The following is an 18,731-nucleotide window of genomic DNA, read 5'->3' as shown; positions in this document are numbered from 1 at the left end:
GAAAGAAGTGGAGGAGATAAAAATTGAAGTGGGCTTAGAGGAAAGAGTAATTCAAAGGCAATCAAGAGAGATGGGAGAGACCTGGAAAACACAGCAGGAGCAAAGGTACAGAGGTGGGAGAGAGCCCTGTGCGGTCAGACGCATCAGTGGGTAGAGTTTACGGGAAGGAGCGATAAAAGATAAAGCTGGAAATGAGTCTGGAGATCCCTGACTTCCAAGTCAGAGAGTTTGGACGGCACATAGTGTGTATGAAAGTATATTGAGTGAGAATTTTAAGTGAAAGTTGATGGTTTGTTTTTGTTTTTTAGATTTCGGATACAAAATCATTTCAACTTAAAAAGCATTTTAAATTCTTGGGGAGTCACCGATCTTTTTGATCCACTCAAAGCTAACTTGAAAGGAATTTCAGGTAACAACAGTTCTTCTTCCAAACTTTTTGGCATTGTGTTTGGGGTAGTTTTATCAGGCTTTGATGAAGGGATTCTCATTGTTTCTACAGAGCTTTTAGTGGTAAACAGCCAGTGTTAACATTATTTAAAAGAATAAAAGAAAGAGTTTTGCTTTGGACTTTGTCAGGGAGGGGTATTTCTTGAGACCTCTAAGCACCATTTTCAGAGACCACCTTCAGGGTGAGGTCAATGGCTACAGGACACAATACAACTCACCCTCTGTCTGCCCATCGTGATCAGGGGCATGCCAGAGACATTGGTGCAACAACAGAGCTCTTTTTTCTCATCTCCCGCTGTCATGCCAGCCTCACAGTCACCCTTTGCTTCTGTCTTCTCTCCCTCCCTCCTTCCCAGTATCTCCTCTCCCTCTTCCATCTAACTTTTTTTTCAAATTACCCATGCACCTATAACTTTGCCCTAAAATGTTATCCTTCCCAGAGTCCATATTGAATATCTCTGCCCATAGTAGACATGCTACCACTAATCAATAGGAGTTGTGTTTGCCTATGATCTGACAGGGAACTTAGATCAAATATTAAAAGAGAGTGGAATGCCAGAACCTTATTTTCCAGAATCCTCTCAGGAGACCATTGGCTAAACTATTGCCAACTCCAAAGGCTCAGGTTTGTTTTCGCTCTAGATAGTAGTAAATTATCTGTATGCAGATGGCACTGTAGCAGGTGTTTTCATTGGTCTTGACATTTTCCTTGTGTAACACAATGAGCTTGAGAATCTCTATTTTGAATGCTAGAACCTCATAGCACAGAGAAGTTTTCTAAAGCTCCACTCAGAATCTTCTTTCTTAAGCAATCACAGAAAAAATGGGAATTTGGTTCACAAGAGAAGTCTTGGCTTGGACTTTAGATGTGACCAGACAGACTAACTGGCAAAGTTCCTTATCAAATAAAACACAGGAGGAGGGATCTTTCTAGAGAATGTAAAATTCACCAACTCTGCATGACTAAGCATGCAAAGAGATAAGCAAACTAATAATCAAGTTTGGATGCAGTGCCCCCCAAAATGCTTGGATATCCAACAAATATTGTTGACTTGATTGAATGACTTGACCATAAATTTTCCCTAGTGACACAGGTGTAATCTGACACTGTAGGGAAACGAGGAAGACTAGAGTGAAAGGAACAAAGTGCAAGGAAGGAAAAAGGATGAAGAACTTGAGTGCACTCTATCTTTAATAATGTACAAAATCCAATCACAGTGTCTTCTTGTGACTCTGGAGTTCAGCCATGGCATCCCTGTTGTTGATGGTGATATCATTCTTCTTTTAAACATCCTAGTTCAAAACTTTGGGGCCATTCTTAACCTTTTCTTCCACACCACTGCATTCAATTAATCACTATGACTTACTTATTGCTCCTTTGTAGCTCTTCAATCTCTCTCCCTTTATGTCCTAGAAGTTTACCTTAAAATGTCATCAATTCTGTGTCCTCAAATAGGACTGAGCTTAACCCACATCACACAGCTGCTCTATTGATAAAGACTTCCGAGGCCTATAAGCTCCTTTGATAAGATCTAACAAGCAACCTAGTTTAAAAAGTATCTTTTTGACACCTAACCTCTTTTTTTATCATGCATTTCAAGTGTATTTATATTTGTTCAAATCAGAAGAACTATAGGCTCATGGATCTTGCTTGCTAAATAATTATCAAGGAAGTACCATGTGCCAAGTGTGAACCTTGCATTATGTTTCCTACTGATAAAATAAAACAGCCTTATGATCTTTTCCCATAAAGTTTTGTTCCTCTAACATAGGGGTTACCAAATGACGGCCCACCACCTGTTCTTATAAATAAAGTTTTATTGAAAACTATTAAAGTTTCAATAAAACTTTATTTATAAATAATAAGCAGCCACTCCCATTCATTTACAAATCATCTATGGCTGCTTTTCTGCTACAACAGCAGAACTGAGTAGTTGCAACCGACACCATATGGCCCACAATGGCTAAAATATTTAATATCTGGCCTTTTACAGATATGTTTGCCAACCCTAGCCCAGAATCATTTTACTCCTTCCCCATTTATAAGTTACTTTTCTCTTCCCTCATGGCATCAAATTGTATTTTGCTGCCCGAAGAACTGGTTCAATATCATTTCAAGGCCCAACGGAGCCCAGGGTGTAATTTTTCTCCCCAGACATCCTTCACACTACATGCTATGAAGCTTTTAAGAGTAATTCCAGTTTCACTTACACTAAAGATACCAGCTAGAAATATCTCTTCTTGAGAAATCCCACTTTCTATAGGATCAGCAGGTTTTGATACAAACCCTTGCCTCCTAATCCAAGAAATACTCCTTGTGCACAAACTTGAAACTCTGAAGAAACTATCTTACCCTTGACTTTTATAAGTGAGTAATTAGCTTCCAATGTCTGTTCAGTAAGAATACAAGCTCCCTGTTACTATGACTTAAACAAGCAAACCAGCCATAGTTGTTTGGTTGTGTACTGAAGTTAACTTATACTACACCAGATGGCTGGTCAGAGCTGCAGCTGGTCGTCAAGATGGTGACATAGGTTGTTCCCAACTTTAGTCCCCCTCCCAAGAAGACCAACTAGCAACTATCCACAGATAAGACACCAGTGTAAAAATCTCAGCACCCAGGGGTAAGGCTGAAGCATCCCCCGAACCACAGAGACTGAGAAGGACCACATTAGAAAGGTAAGAGGAATGGTCACCATCTAATCACGTCACCCCTCTTTCAGGCTGGCACAGCACTACACCAAGAGGGACCCCCCCCGAGCCTACAGTTTCTCCAGTGGGAAAAAAGAGCTCAAGATGAACATCCAGCTCACCTGTATTGCAGGATGTTCTGGAGGTCCACTAGGTCCTTGCCTCATGGGAATCACTGGGGATCAGATAGAGATGGAGAAGGAAGGTGAGGCTTATAGCAACCAGCGCTCATACCTTGGCAGACTGTGTTCCTGCTTTCAGTGGTACCCAAGCAGAGACACCAGCCAACAGCAATGTCCGTCTGCAGAGCCATGCTGGTGGCCCATGTGGCCAGAGAGCTCAGTTGGCAGTTCTGTCTGATTTGGGTCCCCAGTCAATAGGCCATACCAGCAGTGGCGCCTGTTCTACCATCCCACCTAGGCAGGGAAGCAAATTCATAGCCTCACCTAACTGCTGAGCACAGTTTCCAGTCTTGCCTATCCAGGAAGCCTGGCTGGAGAACCTGGATAGCCACAAAGCCCATCCTACAGCCCTGCTTGGGCAGGGAGCCAAGCCAGCAGCCCTACCCACTGTTGAACATAGCCCCTGGCCCTGCCTAACCAGGGAGCCTAAACAGTAACCCTGGGCAGCCTTGGAGCCCAGCCTATGGTACCACCACACCACAGAGCCCTGCCTACAAAACTAACCAGCAGCAGAGCCCAGACTGCAGCCCCACCCAACTCAGGGCACAGCCTGTTGCCCTGCCTGAATGTGGAGTCCAGCCAGTGATACCATCCAATCAGGAAGCATAACTTGAGATCCCACCTAAGCAGGAGCCATGTGGAGCCCAGCGCAATCATAGAGTCCAACCAGTGGCACTACCCTGCCAGGGAACACAGCTTGCAACCTCGCCAACCAGAGGTGATCGCAGAGCCCAACTAGGGCCCCTTGTGATAGTCAGAAGTCCCACCAGAACAGGTAGCTCACTGAATGGCCTCGCTTGAATGCAGAGCCTAGCCAGCAGGCCCACCCAACCACAGAACCCAGCTAGTAGCAGCACCCACAACCTCAGAGCATGTGCAGTGGCCTTGCCCAAATATAGACCTCGAAGCAAGTCCCACCTATCCACAGATGCTACCAGCTGACTGGTGAAGGTCTTTCCCTGTGAAGTGAACCTGTAAAGTCTGGAAGAGGAGAACACTTACCTAAATGTGCAGACATCAATGCAGAGAATCAAAGATCATGAAGAATCAGGCGAACATGACACTACCAAAAGAACCTAATAAATCTTCAGTAATTGACCCTAACGAAAGATCCATGAACTAATTGTCTGACAAAGGATTCACCAAATAATTCTCTTAACGAAGTTAAGTAGACTACAAGAACACACAGACAACTAAACAAAATTACGAACACAATGCATGAACAAAATACAAAGTTCCACAAAGAAACAGAAACCATAAAAAAAGGAAACAGAAATCCTAAAGCTGAGGAAAACAGGGACTACATTGAAGAATTCAATAGAAGGCGTCAACAGCAGACTCAACTAAGCAGAGGAAAGAATCGGTGAGCTGGAAGATAGGTTATTTGAAATTATCCAGCCAGAGAAGCAAAAAGAAAAAAGGAGTGAAGAAAGCCTATGGGAGTTGGTGACATCCATCAAGAGAAACAATATACACATTATGGGAATTCCAGAAGACGAGAAAGAGAATAGGACAGAAAGTCTATTTAAAGCAATAATGGCTGAAAACTTCCCCAACGTGGAGCGAGAAATGGGCATCCAGATTCATGAGGCCCAAAGGACCCCAAATACTCAAAAAGGGCTACCGAGACACAGCATAATTTTCAAAAGTCCAAACACAGAGAATTTTGAAAGCAGCAAGAGAAAAGTGACTTGTCACATTCAAGGGAACCCCCATAAGTTTATCAGCAGATTTCTCAACAGCAACTCTGCACCCCAGGAGACAGTGGGATATGTTCAAAACATTGAAAGAAAAAAACTGTCAACCAAGAACACTGTAACAAGCAAAGCTGTCCTTCAGAAATGAAGGAGATATAAAGACTTTCCTAAACAAACAAACTGAGGGAGTTTATCACCTCTAGACCTGCCTCACAAGATATGCTAAAGGATATTCTTAAGCTGAAAAAAATGATGCTAATTAACATTATAAAAACATATAGATGTGTAAAAGTCGCTGGTAATGGTAAATATATAGTCAAAATGAGATTTTCTAATATTGTAATGGTGCACAATTAGTTAGAACTAATCTATGAATTCAGTAAACTTGCAGAATACAAAATCAACATACAAAAGTCAGTTGTGTTACTATACATTAATAACAAACTATCTGAAAAAGAAATAAAGAAAACAATCCCATTTAGAATAGCATCAAAAACAATGAAATACTTAGGAATAAATTTAACCAAGGAGATGAAAGATCTGCACACTGAAAACTACAAGACCTTGATGAAAGAAATTGAAGAAATCACAAATAAACGGAAAGATATCCTGTCTTCATGGAGTGGAAGAATTAATATTGTTAAAATGTCCACACTACCCAAAGCCATCCATAGATTCAGTGCAATCCCTAGCAAGATTCTAATGGCATTTTTCACAGAAATGGGAAAAACAATCCTAAAATTTGTATGGAACCACAAAAGACTCCAAATAGCCAAATCAGTCCTGAGGAAAAAGAATAAAGCTGGAGGCATCATACTTCCTGATTTCAAACTATATTACAAAGCTATAGTAATCAAAACAGTATGGTACTGGCATAAAAACAGACGTAGACCAATGGGACAGAATCAAGACACCAGAAATAAACCCATGTAAATACAGTCAACTAATATTTGACAAGCAAGCGAAGAATACTCAATGAGGAAAGATAGTCTCTTCAATAAATGGTTGGGAAAACTGGACCCCTATCTTACACCACTCAAAAGTTAACTTGAAATGGATTAAAGACTTAAATATAAGACCTGAAATCCTAAAACCCTAGAAGAAAACATAGGGAATATCTCCTTGACATGATTTTTTTGGATCTGACAACAAAAGCAAAAGCAACAACAACAAAAATAAATGAGGCTACATCAAACTAAAAGCTTCTTCACAGCAAAAGAAACAATCAACAAAATGAAAGGCAACCTACAGAATGGGAGAAAATATTTGCAAACCATGTATCTGTTAAGGGGTTAATATCCATAATATTTAAGGAACACATACAACTCCATAGCAAATAATAATAAGCCAACTAAAAAAGGAGAGGATCCAAACAGACATTTTTCTAAAGATAATATTCAAATAGCCAACAGGTACATGAAAAGGTGCTCAACATCTCTCATCCATCAGGGAAATGGAAGTCAAAACCACAATGAGATATCACCTCACACCTGTTAGAATGGCTATTATCAAAAAGACAAGAGATAACAAATGCTAGTGAGGACGTGGGGAAAGGGGAACCCTTGTGCACTGTTGGTGGGAATGTAAATTGGTAGTCACTATGGAAAACAGTATGGAGGCTCCTCAAAAAATTAAAAATAGAACTACCATATGATCCAGCAATTCTACTCCTGGGTATATATCCAAAGGAAATGAAATCATTATCTCAAAGAGATATCTGCACCCTCATGTTTATTGCAGCATTATTTACAATAGCCAAGACATGGAAAAAAAACTAAGTGTCCATTAACGGATGAATGGATAAAGAAAATGTAGTGTGGAGATAGATTAGATAGCTAGATCGATAGATAGACAGCTACAATAAAATATTAGCCATAAAAAGAAGGAAATCCTGCCATCTACAGCAACATAGAAAAACCTTGAGGGCATTATGCTAAACAAAATAAGTTGGACAGAGCAAGACAAAGCGATCTCACTTATATGTGGAATCTTAAAAAACCAAACTCATAGAAACAAGAGAGTAGACTGGTGGTTGCGAGGGGCAGGGGCCTGGGGGGAATGAGTGAAGGTGGTCAAAGGTTACAAACTTCCAGTTATAAGTTCTGGGGATGTAATGTACAGCATGGTGACTATAGTTAATAATACTGTATTATATATTAGAAACTCACTAAGAGAGTAAATCTTTAAAAAGTTCTCAATACACAAAAAATTTGTATCTGTGAGGTGATGGATGTGTTAACTAATCTTATTGTGGTAATCATTTTGCAATATACAGTCATGCACCGCATAATGACATTTTGGTCAATGACGAACCTCATATATGACAGTGGCTCCATAAGATTAGTACCATATAACCTAGGTAGTAGGCTCTACCATCTAGGTTTGTGTAAGTACACTCTATGATGTTCGCACAATGATGAAATTACCTAACAACGCATTTCTCAGAGTGTTTCCCTGGCATTAAGTGACATGGCTGTATAGATATATCAAATCATCACATTGTACACCTTAAACTAACAAAATGTTATAGGTCAATTGCATCTCAGAAAGCCTGGGAGGGCAGGGAAAGAAAGGTGTGAGGAGTGGACTAGAGGAGAAGAATGGAGAATGCAACTAACCACAGCCTGGTTTCAGAGGGCTTTTCAGATTCTTTTTAGCATACTACACATCCTGGGCTGGGTGCTATGACACACTCTTTCTATCTTTTAAGTGATAAGAAGATGAGAAAGATAAGCCAGAAGCAAATTCTGGCAATAACTTTTTAAAAGCCACTAACTTTGCCAATAGTAAGAAATAATAATTGGAAAGACAAAGGACACAGCAAATGATATGTTTATCCTGCCTTCTGAGAAGCTGAGGATCAAATGTAGGGACATTGATTCACATTTTGCAAATCCTGTGTTCACCATGACATGTAACTCTTAATCGTTGAGAGTATGACCAACCACACACAAAGAGTGATGATCTCCACTAACAAAGGAGAAGGGGGCATTGAAACAATCATTTGAATGAGACTTGCCGAAGACCTATTCTGTGCTGTGCCCCCATAGGTCTACAGACACCAACTGACATTTCCCTCTAAGGGAAATCAGATTAAAGAACATTAAGGCAGCTGTTTTTGCAGGTAAAAGAAACAAATATAAAGTGTGAGGAGTGTCTATCATTCATTTATCCAACATTGACTGAACACACACATGTACTAAGCATTATTAAGCTAAAGAAAGTAAAAAAATATTTATAATGAATAAGACAGCTTTTGCCTTATAGGAGCCAACAATCTAAAAAGGAAGGTTGATATGCAAACACTTGTACAAGATGTTATGGAAGAGCGGAGAGTATGCCAGGAGGGAGGGTAAGATGAATCTTACCCCTTTGCTTTGGATATTAAAATGCGATATGGAGCAAATGGGTTTATGGTGGGCTAGTTTCCCACAGTATGTTCCCCAGAATGCTAGTCTGGTCAATTTGGAGACAGGGGATGGTGTGGGTAGTTCCATGGTTAAAAATTACACGTTATAGTCCTCCTGTAGAGCTTCACTGCGAACATTAGCAAAACAGCAGCTTTAAGAAGTCCACTACTAAAAACAGAAGCACAAAACTATTCAATCTGCACCTCCCATTTTAATTAATCACGGAACCTTTTCTACACAATAGCACCTATAAACAATCTTAGGAACAAATTGTGGGAAAACGGGTTGTATGACCGTCAATGACACTCAGCAGCTACCAACACTGCAGGAGAGGACAAGCCCAAAGCCAGGAGAATCCCTTTGTGCTTGACCTTTTCTAGGTTGATTTTGTTAGTTGCATAACATTTCAATAGCTACTTAAAAGTAAGTAAATTGGGATCTGTAATACAAGATCAAGCAAGAAGAAAAACAAAAACCCACAGATAACTCCTGAATTCTTATTTTGATCACAAAGTTGGTCTTCTGAAATATTAACTCTCACCAGAGATAGAATTTAAGAGATGCAAATACTGGGACATGACAGGCCATGGATCTTGGCTTATGTCTGTGCAAACATGCAAATGCCAATTTTTGGATAACTCCTGTAGTCTGAGGGAGAAAAATTATTTAAATGAAACTCTTCAGTTGCAGTTTCAAGAAAGTGAAATAGCCAAGCCCGTCTAACCAAAGACTCATTCATACCAATCAGTCCCATTTCTCACACTGTGCCAAGGTGCTTGGACTCTTAATACAAGCACATTTACTCTATTTGAGCTGACAAAGGGTTTCAGGGTGGACTCCTCCTCATTTCATCTACATTTATATAAACTGTTAAGACCCATACTAGATAGCAATGAAGTCACAGATTAGTAGAACATTATCATGACCATCAAAGAACCATTCTTTAGCCCCAAAATTCTTTCTAATTTTGGCACTGCATTTCAGCTTGCTCAATCAGCTAGTGAGAGGACCTAATTATTAATTATAGAGAAATTTGTTTTCTTTTCTAAAATATCCTGCAGAAAATGACCAGCTGCTAAAATAAATAAGATTCTTCACTGGTTTTAGGACAAGTGACGCTAGGTAAATGTTTCCATTAATTTTTCCCTTCCTTTGGCTCTTCTCTGGTCCACTTCACTGACGCTGGAAAATAACTCTTCCTTACAGTGAATACAGCCAACTCACAATTTCCTGGGTATACTTATTTACAAGATGCATGAAATGCTAAATATTCTAGACTCTGGGTTGGTTTTATTCTCTCACAAATTCGTCATCTCCCTGTACGTGCAAGAAAAATGCAAAACAATTTAAATTTTAGTCTAAGATGAAACAAATTAGCTCCCTCAAAATACAACATGTACATCAAAATGTTTAAGACATGCCACAGACCCCTTCGCAGTAGCAAGCTAGAGTTGACTAGAATATACTTTCTAAAGCTGGTACTGTTTGTCCGGAGGGGCCGGGTGGAAACGAGCACTGCACTGTCAGAAAGCCTCCATATTCCGAACTCTTAGCACATGTGCGGCCTCAGTGACTTATCAGCTCACTTTAAAATGAAAGGGTTAGACTGAATGATTTCCAAAGATTCTCTAGTTCTAAAGATACTTACTTTCACTCTTGAGTGTGCCATCAAGTACCATTTCATTGTGGAAATTTGTTTAAAAATGATTAATGGTTAAATTACAAAGATCTGTCAACTCCTCTAACTTACCACTCATATTCCTCTTTGCTAAGCTTGTATTTTTGAAACGGTTAGCATGGAACAATCATAGTTCTAACCTCTCATTTTCTTTGCAGATTCTAGCCTATGGGACAAGTCAATTGCATAACTGATATACCTCAGTCTACAGAATGCAGTCAGGGAGTACTACAGACATTTTTAATACTGTTTTATGCCTTTTAAAGCCCAGAGTACAAACCTGTGACTTTGTCATTCAAAAGTAGCTCTTAAAACACAGTTCAAAGCAGCATTCAAGGGAAATCATCTCAGAAACTTGCTGAAAATGCAGGTTCCTGGGCTCCAGAATCTACATTTTAACACATACCTTGGTAATTCTTATGACCACTGAAGTTTTAGAAATACTGACTGAAGGAAAAATTTAAATATTAACTGGAAATTATCTTTGAAAGTTAACTACTAAAAACTGGGCACAGCTATGAACATTAATTAGATAACTTACCAAATTTAAGGTTTTGAACATTGCATAAAATATTGAACTTTAAGAATTTTCCAAATAAATCTCTCCCCAGCTACACAGTAAGCAGCATGAGAGACTCAAACTAAGTACATTCTTTAAAAATGTACTCAAATCCTTAAACTAAATGCATCAAAAATGCAAATAAGCAATTCATATTTTTATTTCCTGGGGTTAGGGCAAGATGGTTTTTATGTTTCTGAAGCAATCCACAAAGCCAAGGTTGAGGTTTCAGAGGAAGGCACCAAGACATCTGCAGCCACAGGTATGTTCACAAGGGGAAGTCAGCGACACTCAGTCAAATCTACCTTTGTTAGATTTATCAACATTCATACTTCTAAACCTTCCCACTAACAACCCCCAAGTCTAGATGTGCTATTCATCATTTTTAACAAATAAATTTTAACAGAGAGCAGTTTTTCAAAAATGATGGGAGAAAAAAGGTATCCATTTTGAAAAGGATTTGTACCATCATCCCCATAAACAACGAAGAGAGTCATTCTGAAAATTAGCTTCAGTAAGGAATTTATTTCACGGAATATTTTGAAAATAGGACACAGGATTGGCTAAGTGGTAGCTTTTCTCTTTAATTTTCCCATTTGCACCCCATAATAACACTAAACAATGAATATCATTAGGATGCTTTTATTTCTTCAAAAATCAAGGGATGTAATGGACTTTGTATCCGATTTTAATAGTGACTTTCAGCAAATGAATAGAAAATGCAACGGGATTCTTCTTTATCTTTCCTGCAGCTCTGTTGTTACTGAAAAGGTCTCGGATTCCTATTTTTAAAGCAGATCGGCCATTCATCTTTTTCCTGAGAGAACCCAACACAGGTATTACAGTATTTTTTGATAGAATTCATATAAATTAAATATTTATCACTGTCTCTCTAGCAACAAGGCTCATTTGTCCACTGTAGCCTAAAAGCATTCCTTCTAGCTGGTTTCTATGGTGCTTCAGAAGCTTCCCAATTGCTGTGTCAAGAGTCCTGAAAAGGAGGAATATTTCATAACTACAAAGGAAACTAACATCCTCTGCGGGGTTTTTTGCCCTCTCTTTCTCTCAGCTCATTTATAGTTGATGTAGATTTTTTTTTTTTTTTTTAATTCAGGTTTCTACTTCTGGGGAGACTTAGAAAAATCATGAAAGTAAACTAAATGATAAATCTTCACTTTTTTCCCCAGCTGTTGCTTAGCTTTCTCGCCACTGTAGGACAGAAGATAGTTCCTTCAGGCCAATAGAGTATCCGAGTAGTCCTCTGACTCTCAGCAACCCTAGTATGCTAGTGAATGCACCTGGATTTCTATAGCTTTTCTGTCGACCTTTCTCAAGCTTTTCTCAAGCTGAAATTACACAAAAATAAAATGTTTGCCCTAGTCTTTTAAGTCCCACTATAGTTCAACCTCAATCTTAATCCAATGATGGCATTGCACAGGCAAAGCCTTGGCACATCGGTGGGACAAGAAGTCCTTTAAGCATCAACATTGAATAACGTATTCAAATTATCTCTCTCAATGTTCCCCGGCCCTGGCTCTCTGACAATTATTTATCAGCCTAGGAAGGAAAAGAGATTCTCAGTAAAGAGTTGTTGGCAAGTCTAAACAATGTGTTAAAAAAGAAATAGAATGGAACAAGACTAACAAAATCAAGCAAAAGTGGATCTACTTTAACTATAAACATCAGGCATTATTTTTATTTATGGAGAGGAAAAAAGTCAAAAGTTAGAATAATGAAAATTACGCATAGGTTTTACACAAATTGTTAAGAAAATACTGTCAACATCATTTTATCTGAGAATCATTTGCATACTGCTGAAACTTGTGCTAGAAATCAAAGGAACACTTTTGTGACAAAAAGGATGAAGATAATCATTCACTAGGAAATAATTTTGGAATTATTTGGGAAGAAAAAGTTCATCAACAGACTATATCCTCCTAGTATTTTACCATGGTCATCCCAACCCCCTATCTATTAGATGAAAACGTCACTTATCATTCAGAACAGGCAACAAAGAATTCTCTCTCAGAAAGGATACATGTCAAAAAATGAAAGATGAAAAAAATGACAAGTTCTACTCCTTCAAGAAAAGAGACAGGATTAAACTTGAACAGAAAGGTCATTGCCAAAAGCTGATAGCCAATAAAGATCGATGACAGTTAAAAGAGAATGATTTCTCTTTGGGAATTCAACTGCAAAAAAATGACGTAAAATCTCTGAACTAGTAAAGGACACACCACTATTTCAATGATGAGTTTTCAGAACTGCCTTAGAAAACAGAAAGAAAATACAAGGCTAATCCAAAGCCAGTTCCATAATCCGCCGCACATCTAAATACAGTCCTTGTGAATTCCTTTACCTCTCTTTCTGGGAGGTACTCACCTCTATCACACAAAGGATGGGGCTACTCTTCTGGTGACAGGGATATTGAAGAGACAGAAGTGAGTCTCAGCCTTCAATCTACCAAACTGATAAATCTTATACAGGCATATACAGACTCAATCAAGTGACAAACAGGGCACATATAGGAAGAAGAAGGATCTTAACCTCAAGAATAAACTGTTAGAGAATATCATTTGTCCAGCCTAAAGTCATCCAGTGAACTAAAGGGCCTAAAGAGACATGGTTCCCTCAGATATACCCCCGCCCCTTTGCTTACAAGAAGACTTCTACATAAAAACCTGCAAGAGATGGGATATTAAGCTTGAGTTTCGATGGGTTTCAAACTTAATAACTAGGTTTTTGGGTGAGGGTGTAGAGTACAGTGGCAGAGAGATTATGGACAAAAAGAGGAGACTGAACAAACCGCTTCTTCCCAACTTCCCCCCAGGGTTCATCCCCAAAAATGTATTAAAGGAGAAGGCTCAAAAGGATTATTACCTCACAAGCCAACTGTGGAATGGAAATAAGAATTTTCTGATAAAGCAAGCTGCTAAATATTGGAATAGACTGAATCCCTTTCCTAAATATTCTTATAAAGTATGAACTTTCATCTGAATGACTTGTAATCCCTTCTTTTAATCTCAGAATCTAAATATACATAATTTAAGACCAGACAGTATATTCTGGATTTTGTGTAGCTCTTACTGAATTTAGCAATGTGGCTGCAGGTAATTACCTTAACAATTCCATCTATTAAATGATATTCTGCTTTACTTAAAGGTATTTTGTAGAGGTAAAAAAAGGTTTAAAGAATTGCATATGAAAATACTATATAACATTACACTAAATGTTTCTTTTTCTTGACAGGGTTTGTCTTCAGCATTGGGAGAGTGTCAAATCCCCTAGACTAAATTAACAGATGTCAAGCATGTTCTCCACTTTCATGTATGCTTTTCTTCATAAAAAGTTACAATTTCATTTTGCTATACCCTTGAAATTTAAAAAATGTTCTGCTAAAGTGTAAAAAGATAAGGGTATGTGATTTTCAAATATTATGAACCTAAAAATACTTCAATTTTACTATAATTTAATAAATTTATTTTGCCCTCTCTTAATCTAAATTTATTTTAACTTTCTTTTCTCTTGGTTACCCCAAAAGCACTACAAGGCACAGCAGTGATCTATGAATGGTGATTGAGTCAGGTAATAGGGTCACATCCTCAGTAAGGACATACGAGGCCATTTTGGACTGAGGGTGGACCATGAATAATGTGGGGTTTTCCTTTTCCTGGGTAACTCAGGGAGAATGCAAAATGAGCAAAGCCATCTTAAATGTGTTTCCTTTCCATTTCACTTCTAAATAAAATGGAGAGTTTAAGTGTGATACTAGCAGAGCAGAACAAAGAGATCCCCTTTGAACCCCCAATTTGTTGTGGGCCTTTTGTAAGCATGGCAAAAGCTGCTAAAGGCTAGACATTTCAGAGTTATGTGGCGTACCCCAAACTTACCACCCTCTAACTAACAGCTTCAACTCACTGCCATCTACAATCCTAGTGAGAAAGGAAAAGGCGGTGAAGGGAAGTAAGGAAACCAATAATGTCCAAAAATGTCTGTTTTTTAAACAGCTTCTAAAGCGTCTGCCTATCTGCCACAGATATCGTCGTTTGCATTATCTAGGCAGAAATGGGAGTATGTTGGTGTGGCCAACAAAAACTAAGAACATATAGTAAAAAGACAATGCAGCTCATGTAACACGTAATTACAGTTAGGTTTAACAAATAAGAACTTCAAGTGGTGTATTTTTCCAATGCTAAAAAGCAAGGCCTTTAAAATTCCATTATCTTAAGATGGTTTTAAATGATTACTTTAAATGTGATTATTTCCTAAACCACACAAGAGTAAAATAGAGCATTTATTGATGGAATAACAAAAGTGCTTTTCTTAAATATTCTTCAAAATACATTTGTACAACTTACAATAATATATCCAAAATAACTGTATATACAAAACATTACCTAGTTTTAATGTATGTGCTTTTTTCCCCAAAAATTACAAAGTAACTTCTTTTTTATTTTTTTGGCAAAGTTCAACCTTAACAGAGGTGACAATTTTAAAGGTTGGTTTAAGAAAATAGAACCTGAGGGAAATTGACACGCAAGAGTCAATAACAAGCAGGAGATTTGGAGGAATATTTTTAGTTTGTTAAATAAAAATGTTTTTTAGAGTGATATTTTTCACATTACAAAAATAAACCAAATGAAGAAAAGGTCACTGTAAAATGATGGAAAAAGGATCTGTAGACTTGCTCTTAGTATTTCAAATAGCCAACAATGCATGTCAAAAAATGAATGCAAGATCACAACAGTCTTGTATTTACTTTGTATTTGGAGAAGACAGTGAAATAAGTGGCCACATTCTGTTTTCTTTTAATTGCTATTAATATGGTTGATCTGATTGGCTCTTCGATGAATTTCATCCAAGAAGTTCTCCAGTTGTTCTATTAGCATTCGTTTTTTAAACCTGTATAAAGAAATAATAGCACTCTCAATTTCTTTTTAACGAACAGTTATATATCAGTATACTGTGTCTTTAGAAAGAGAAACTGCCTTGGGAAGTTTTTCAAAGTGAAATGAAAAATCAACTTTATGATATATAAAATCTGTTGGAAGATTAGCAAATTATTTTATCAGTACAGTATTACAGTTTGTTCCTAAAACAAACAATCCAGGCCAAGGCACAATGGGAAAGAGGTGATTCCTTCCACAACGAAAAGAAAAAGGAAAAGAAACCTAATATACACACAAGGGTCACAAATATTCCAGCAAAATTTGGCCTCCCAAAGCAATGACTCCAATAGCTTCTCCTTATGCTCCTTGGAAGTTGAATGTTGAAAGGAATGTGAACAAAGCATGAACATAATCCCCCACAAAACAGGAAGAAATGAAAGTTGGGCAGTAGCGTTTAAAAACCATGGTGTTCTACTATCACAATTCGAAAGCTAGCAAATCCAGGATAATTAGACATCTGTAATACATGATATAGCAAACAGTTTAAGTGGTAATCCTTGAAAAATTTTCAGTAATAAATATAGTAGACTAAAATTGCATTCGTCTACATACGTATTCATACTCTCCATGCTTTTTACAATATCCAAAAACACTGCCCAATCTATACCTTCTTCCTCTCTACCTGTAAACTTAAATGGCCAACACAGTATTACACAACTCTCTAAAAGGTGGCAGAAGCAGAGTGCAGGCACCAGGAATATAGCTAAATCCATAATGAAGTTTGAGCTGACAGAATGTTACATAAAAAGCAGAATAGGTTAAATACTCAAAATGAATAATATGAAAAGTTATGGCCTTATCCTGAATCTTCAAAGTGGCCTAGGCTCTAGCCACTTCAAAAACAAAAAAAATTAACTGCGCTATCTCAAAAAAACCTTTACATGTAGCATGGAAGAAACTGGGAGACTAATTAAAGGGTGGGAATATTAAACCCTAAGTTTTCCTAAACTTAAATACGAAAATTCTAAAGGTCTTGAAAGAAAAATAAAATAATGCTTTCTGTATTCACTAAACTCATACAACTATGCTTTCCAGTTCATCGCACTTCGTAGTTACCTTATAATCTTGATCCACATTCCTTGTACTAAAGTACATAATCCTGGGCTACTGAAGCAATCAGAATAAGGCCCATTTGTCCAACTCTGGTCCCCTTAATTACATGTTTTCCCACGTACAAATGAACTGCATTCAAATATTGCCTTTCCAGGTTATTTCTAATCACTGATTAATATTAACTGTAGTCCAAATATACAAAGGAGAAAAATTAAAGGCTATAAAATATAAAGACACCAAAAAGCCAGAGAGTAGGATCAATGAGAATTATGCAAGTATATAGTAATTTGTAAGAAGAAAGGTTCCATAATTTCTGAAGAATTTGGCTATTTTTTAAGTGAACTTCTTCCAATAAACTAAAAAAAAGAAGTACTTCTATGCACGTGTGTGTCATATACATGCATAACAACAGAAGTACAAAATAAATACTGTTAAAATACTGACTATATAACCTGGGGACTCAATTCATCATTTCATAATGTGCAACAGATTATTTACCTTGATGCTTCTTTAATGACATTTTGTAAAAATATTAGTCTTGTCTGTAAACTGCCTTGCACATGCTTCAGTAAAGTGAAGATTCTTTCATATTCTTAAAACAAGAGAAGCAAAAAGAAAAATTAAGTGGCTTTCCTTTGCACTCTTATTCAATATTTTTCTATTGTAGTTTACTATATCAAGATATACTAAGACAAGAACATTCTATATAAAATTTTCACCGCTCAGAGATTTTATAACACATATATTTCATCATACATTAACAAAGATAAAATAACTTTGTCAAACACTGTTTTCTGGTAAAAGTTCCCATTAAGGTATCAAACATAAAGCTTAGAAGGATGAATAAATAGCTTTTTGGTAGTGCCACTGAAAAATAAGAAGCAAGTGGCCTTCACAAATATCCACGCTTATAATTTAAGTTCTAACCTACAGCTAACAAGACTTCGGGGGGGGTGGCGCGGGGGGCGGTGGAGGAAAAAAATAAAACAGGTTAAGAGTGTTACCGCAGTTTCAAATTTTCACATAAAACTCTGCCAAGGACTATGAGCTCCTAAATGGCAGGACTGAGTCTTACCCACTTCTGGACCACCCATGGGTCACTGTACCATCACAGCAGGTGATCTGTCAACATCTTCTGAATGAATGCTAGTAATATTGAAATTTTATCCCACAAAGTTCTTTTGTATGCATACAACAGATAGCTTTCATAACTTTAGTTTTTGGCCTAAATACACCTCTGGTCACTATCATAGTTTAAATCTTAAACACAGTGGTAGACACTATGCTGAGAACTTTACAGACAAGAAGTCATCTAATATTCCCTACATCTTTTTGGGGTTTGCTGCTATGTTAAAATTCTAGTTGCTGGTTAGAATACTCAAGACTATGGATTCCTGTCATGATAGGAACTATGCATGATTTATCTGTGTTTTCTTCCCCTGCTCACCATACCTAAGCATAGTACTTTGGATATAGCAAATATTCAGGGTTTGTCAGCTGAATAAAGAATCAAATCTTGTATAGCTCATACGTTGTTCAAGACTGATCTAGAATCAGATCTACGCTTTTAGTTAATTTGACTTTTTTTGTTGCGCACACGCAGAAATCAAATCTGAGGTTTGTCTCTAATTATACATACTTCTTCCTGGCTTCCGGATTTCTTTCATTATTTGTGCTTTGAGTTCAGTGTTGACCTCTTCATGGCTTCTACAATGCATCAATTTCTTTCCTTTGTTGAGTGAAGATGCTGGCATATTCTCTTCAGGACATTGTTCTTTGTCTCTTGGCTCCTCATGATTTTCTAAAAATCCACCAACAGCTAGGTCATTAGTTCCTAAATGATCATGACCAAGAGCCTCTGTATGATTGGTTGGTCGTTCTAGTAAATTGGATGGAGAAGATGTTGAAAATTCAGTATCCATAGCATTTGGTGCAGTATCTGATGAAAGTTGGTCTGCAACATGATTTTCAACCACATCATCTATTGCCGAATCATTATTGGCTTCTGAAACTAAAAACAAAGATACGGAAAAAAAATAATGAGAGCTAATTTCAAAGCACATAG

At 37.6% G+C, this 18,731-nt stretch overlaps 2 protein-coding genes across 4 annotated transcripts in view; one reads left to right on the top strand and one right to left on the bottom strand.

Moving 5' to 3' along the window:
* Nucleotides 1-14,164, top strand: part of SERPINE3 (serpin family E member 3) — a 30,831-nt gene extending 16,667 nt beyond the window's left edge. Inside the window, exons 5-8 of the mRNA XM_008529672.2 lie at nt 309-409; nt 10,840-10,926; nt 11,417-11,500; nt 13,914-14,164. Of these exons, the coding sequence (XP_008527894.2) occupies nt 309-409; nt 10,840-10,926; nt 11,417-11,500; nt 13,914-13,957 (316 nt within the window). The 3' untranslated portion in view covers nt 13,958-14,164. The remainder of the gene's footprint in view (nt 1-308; nt 410-10,839; nt 10,927-11,416; nt 11,501-13,913) is intronic.
* Nucleotides 12,333-18,731, bottom strand: part of INTS6 (integrator complex subunit 6) — an 85,962-nt gene continuing 79,563 nt past the window's right edge. For all 3 annotated transcript variants that reach the window (XM_070578810.1, XM_070578809.1, XM_070578811.1), the window contains 3 exons: nt 18,306-18,677; nt 17,165-17,258; nt 12,333-15,566 (listed from right to left, as the gene is read on the bottom strand). In XM_070578810.1, coding sequence (XP_070434911.1) covers nt 15,473-15,566; nt 17,165-17,258; nt 18,306-18,677 — 560 coding nt within the window. In that variant the 3' untranslated portion in view covers nt 12,333-15,472. The remainder of the gene's footprint in view (nt 15,567-17,164; nt 17,259-18,305; nt 18,678-18,731) is intronic.

Source organism: Equus przewalskii, chromosome 16 (assembly GCF_037783145.1).
Source record: "Equus przewalskii isolate Varuska chromosome 16, EquPr2, whole genome shotgun sequence".
Taxonomy (NCBI): Eukaryota; Metazoa; Chordata; class Mammalia; order Perissodactyla; family Equidae; genus Equus; species Equus przewalskii.
Note: the sequence above shows the minus strand (reverse complement) of the source record. Positions and strands in the feature narration are given on the sequence as shown.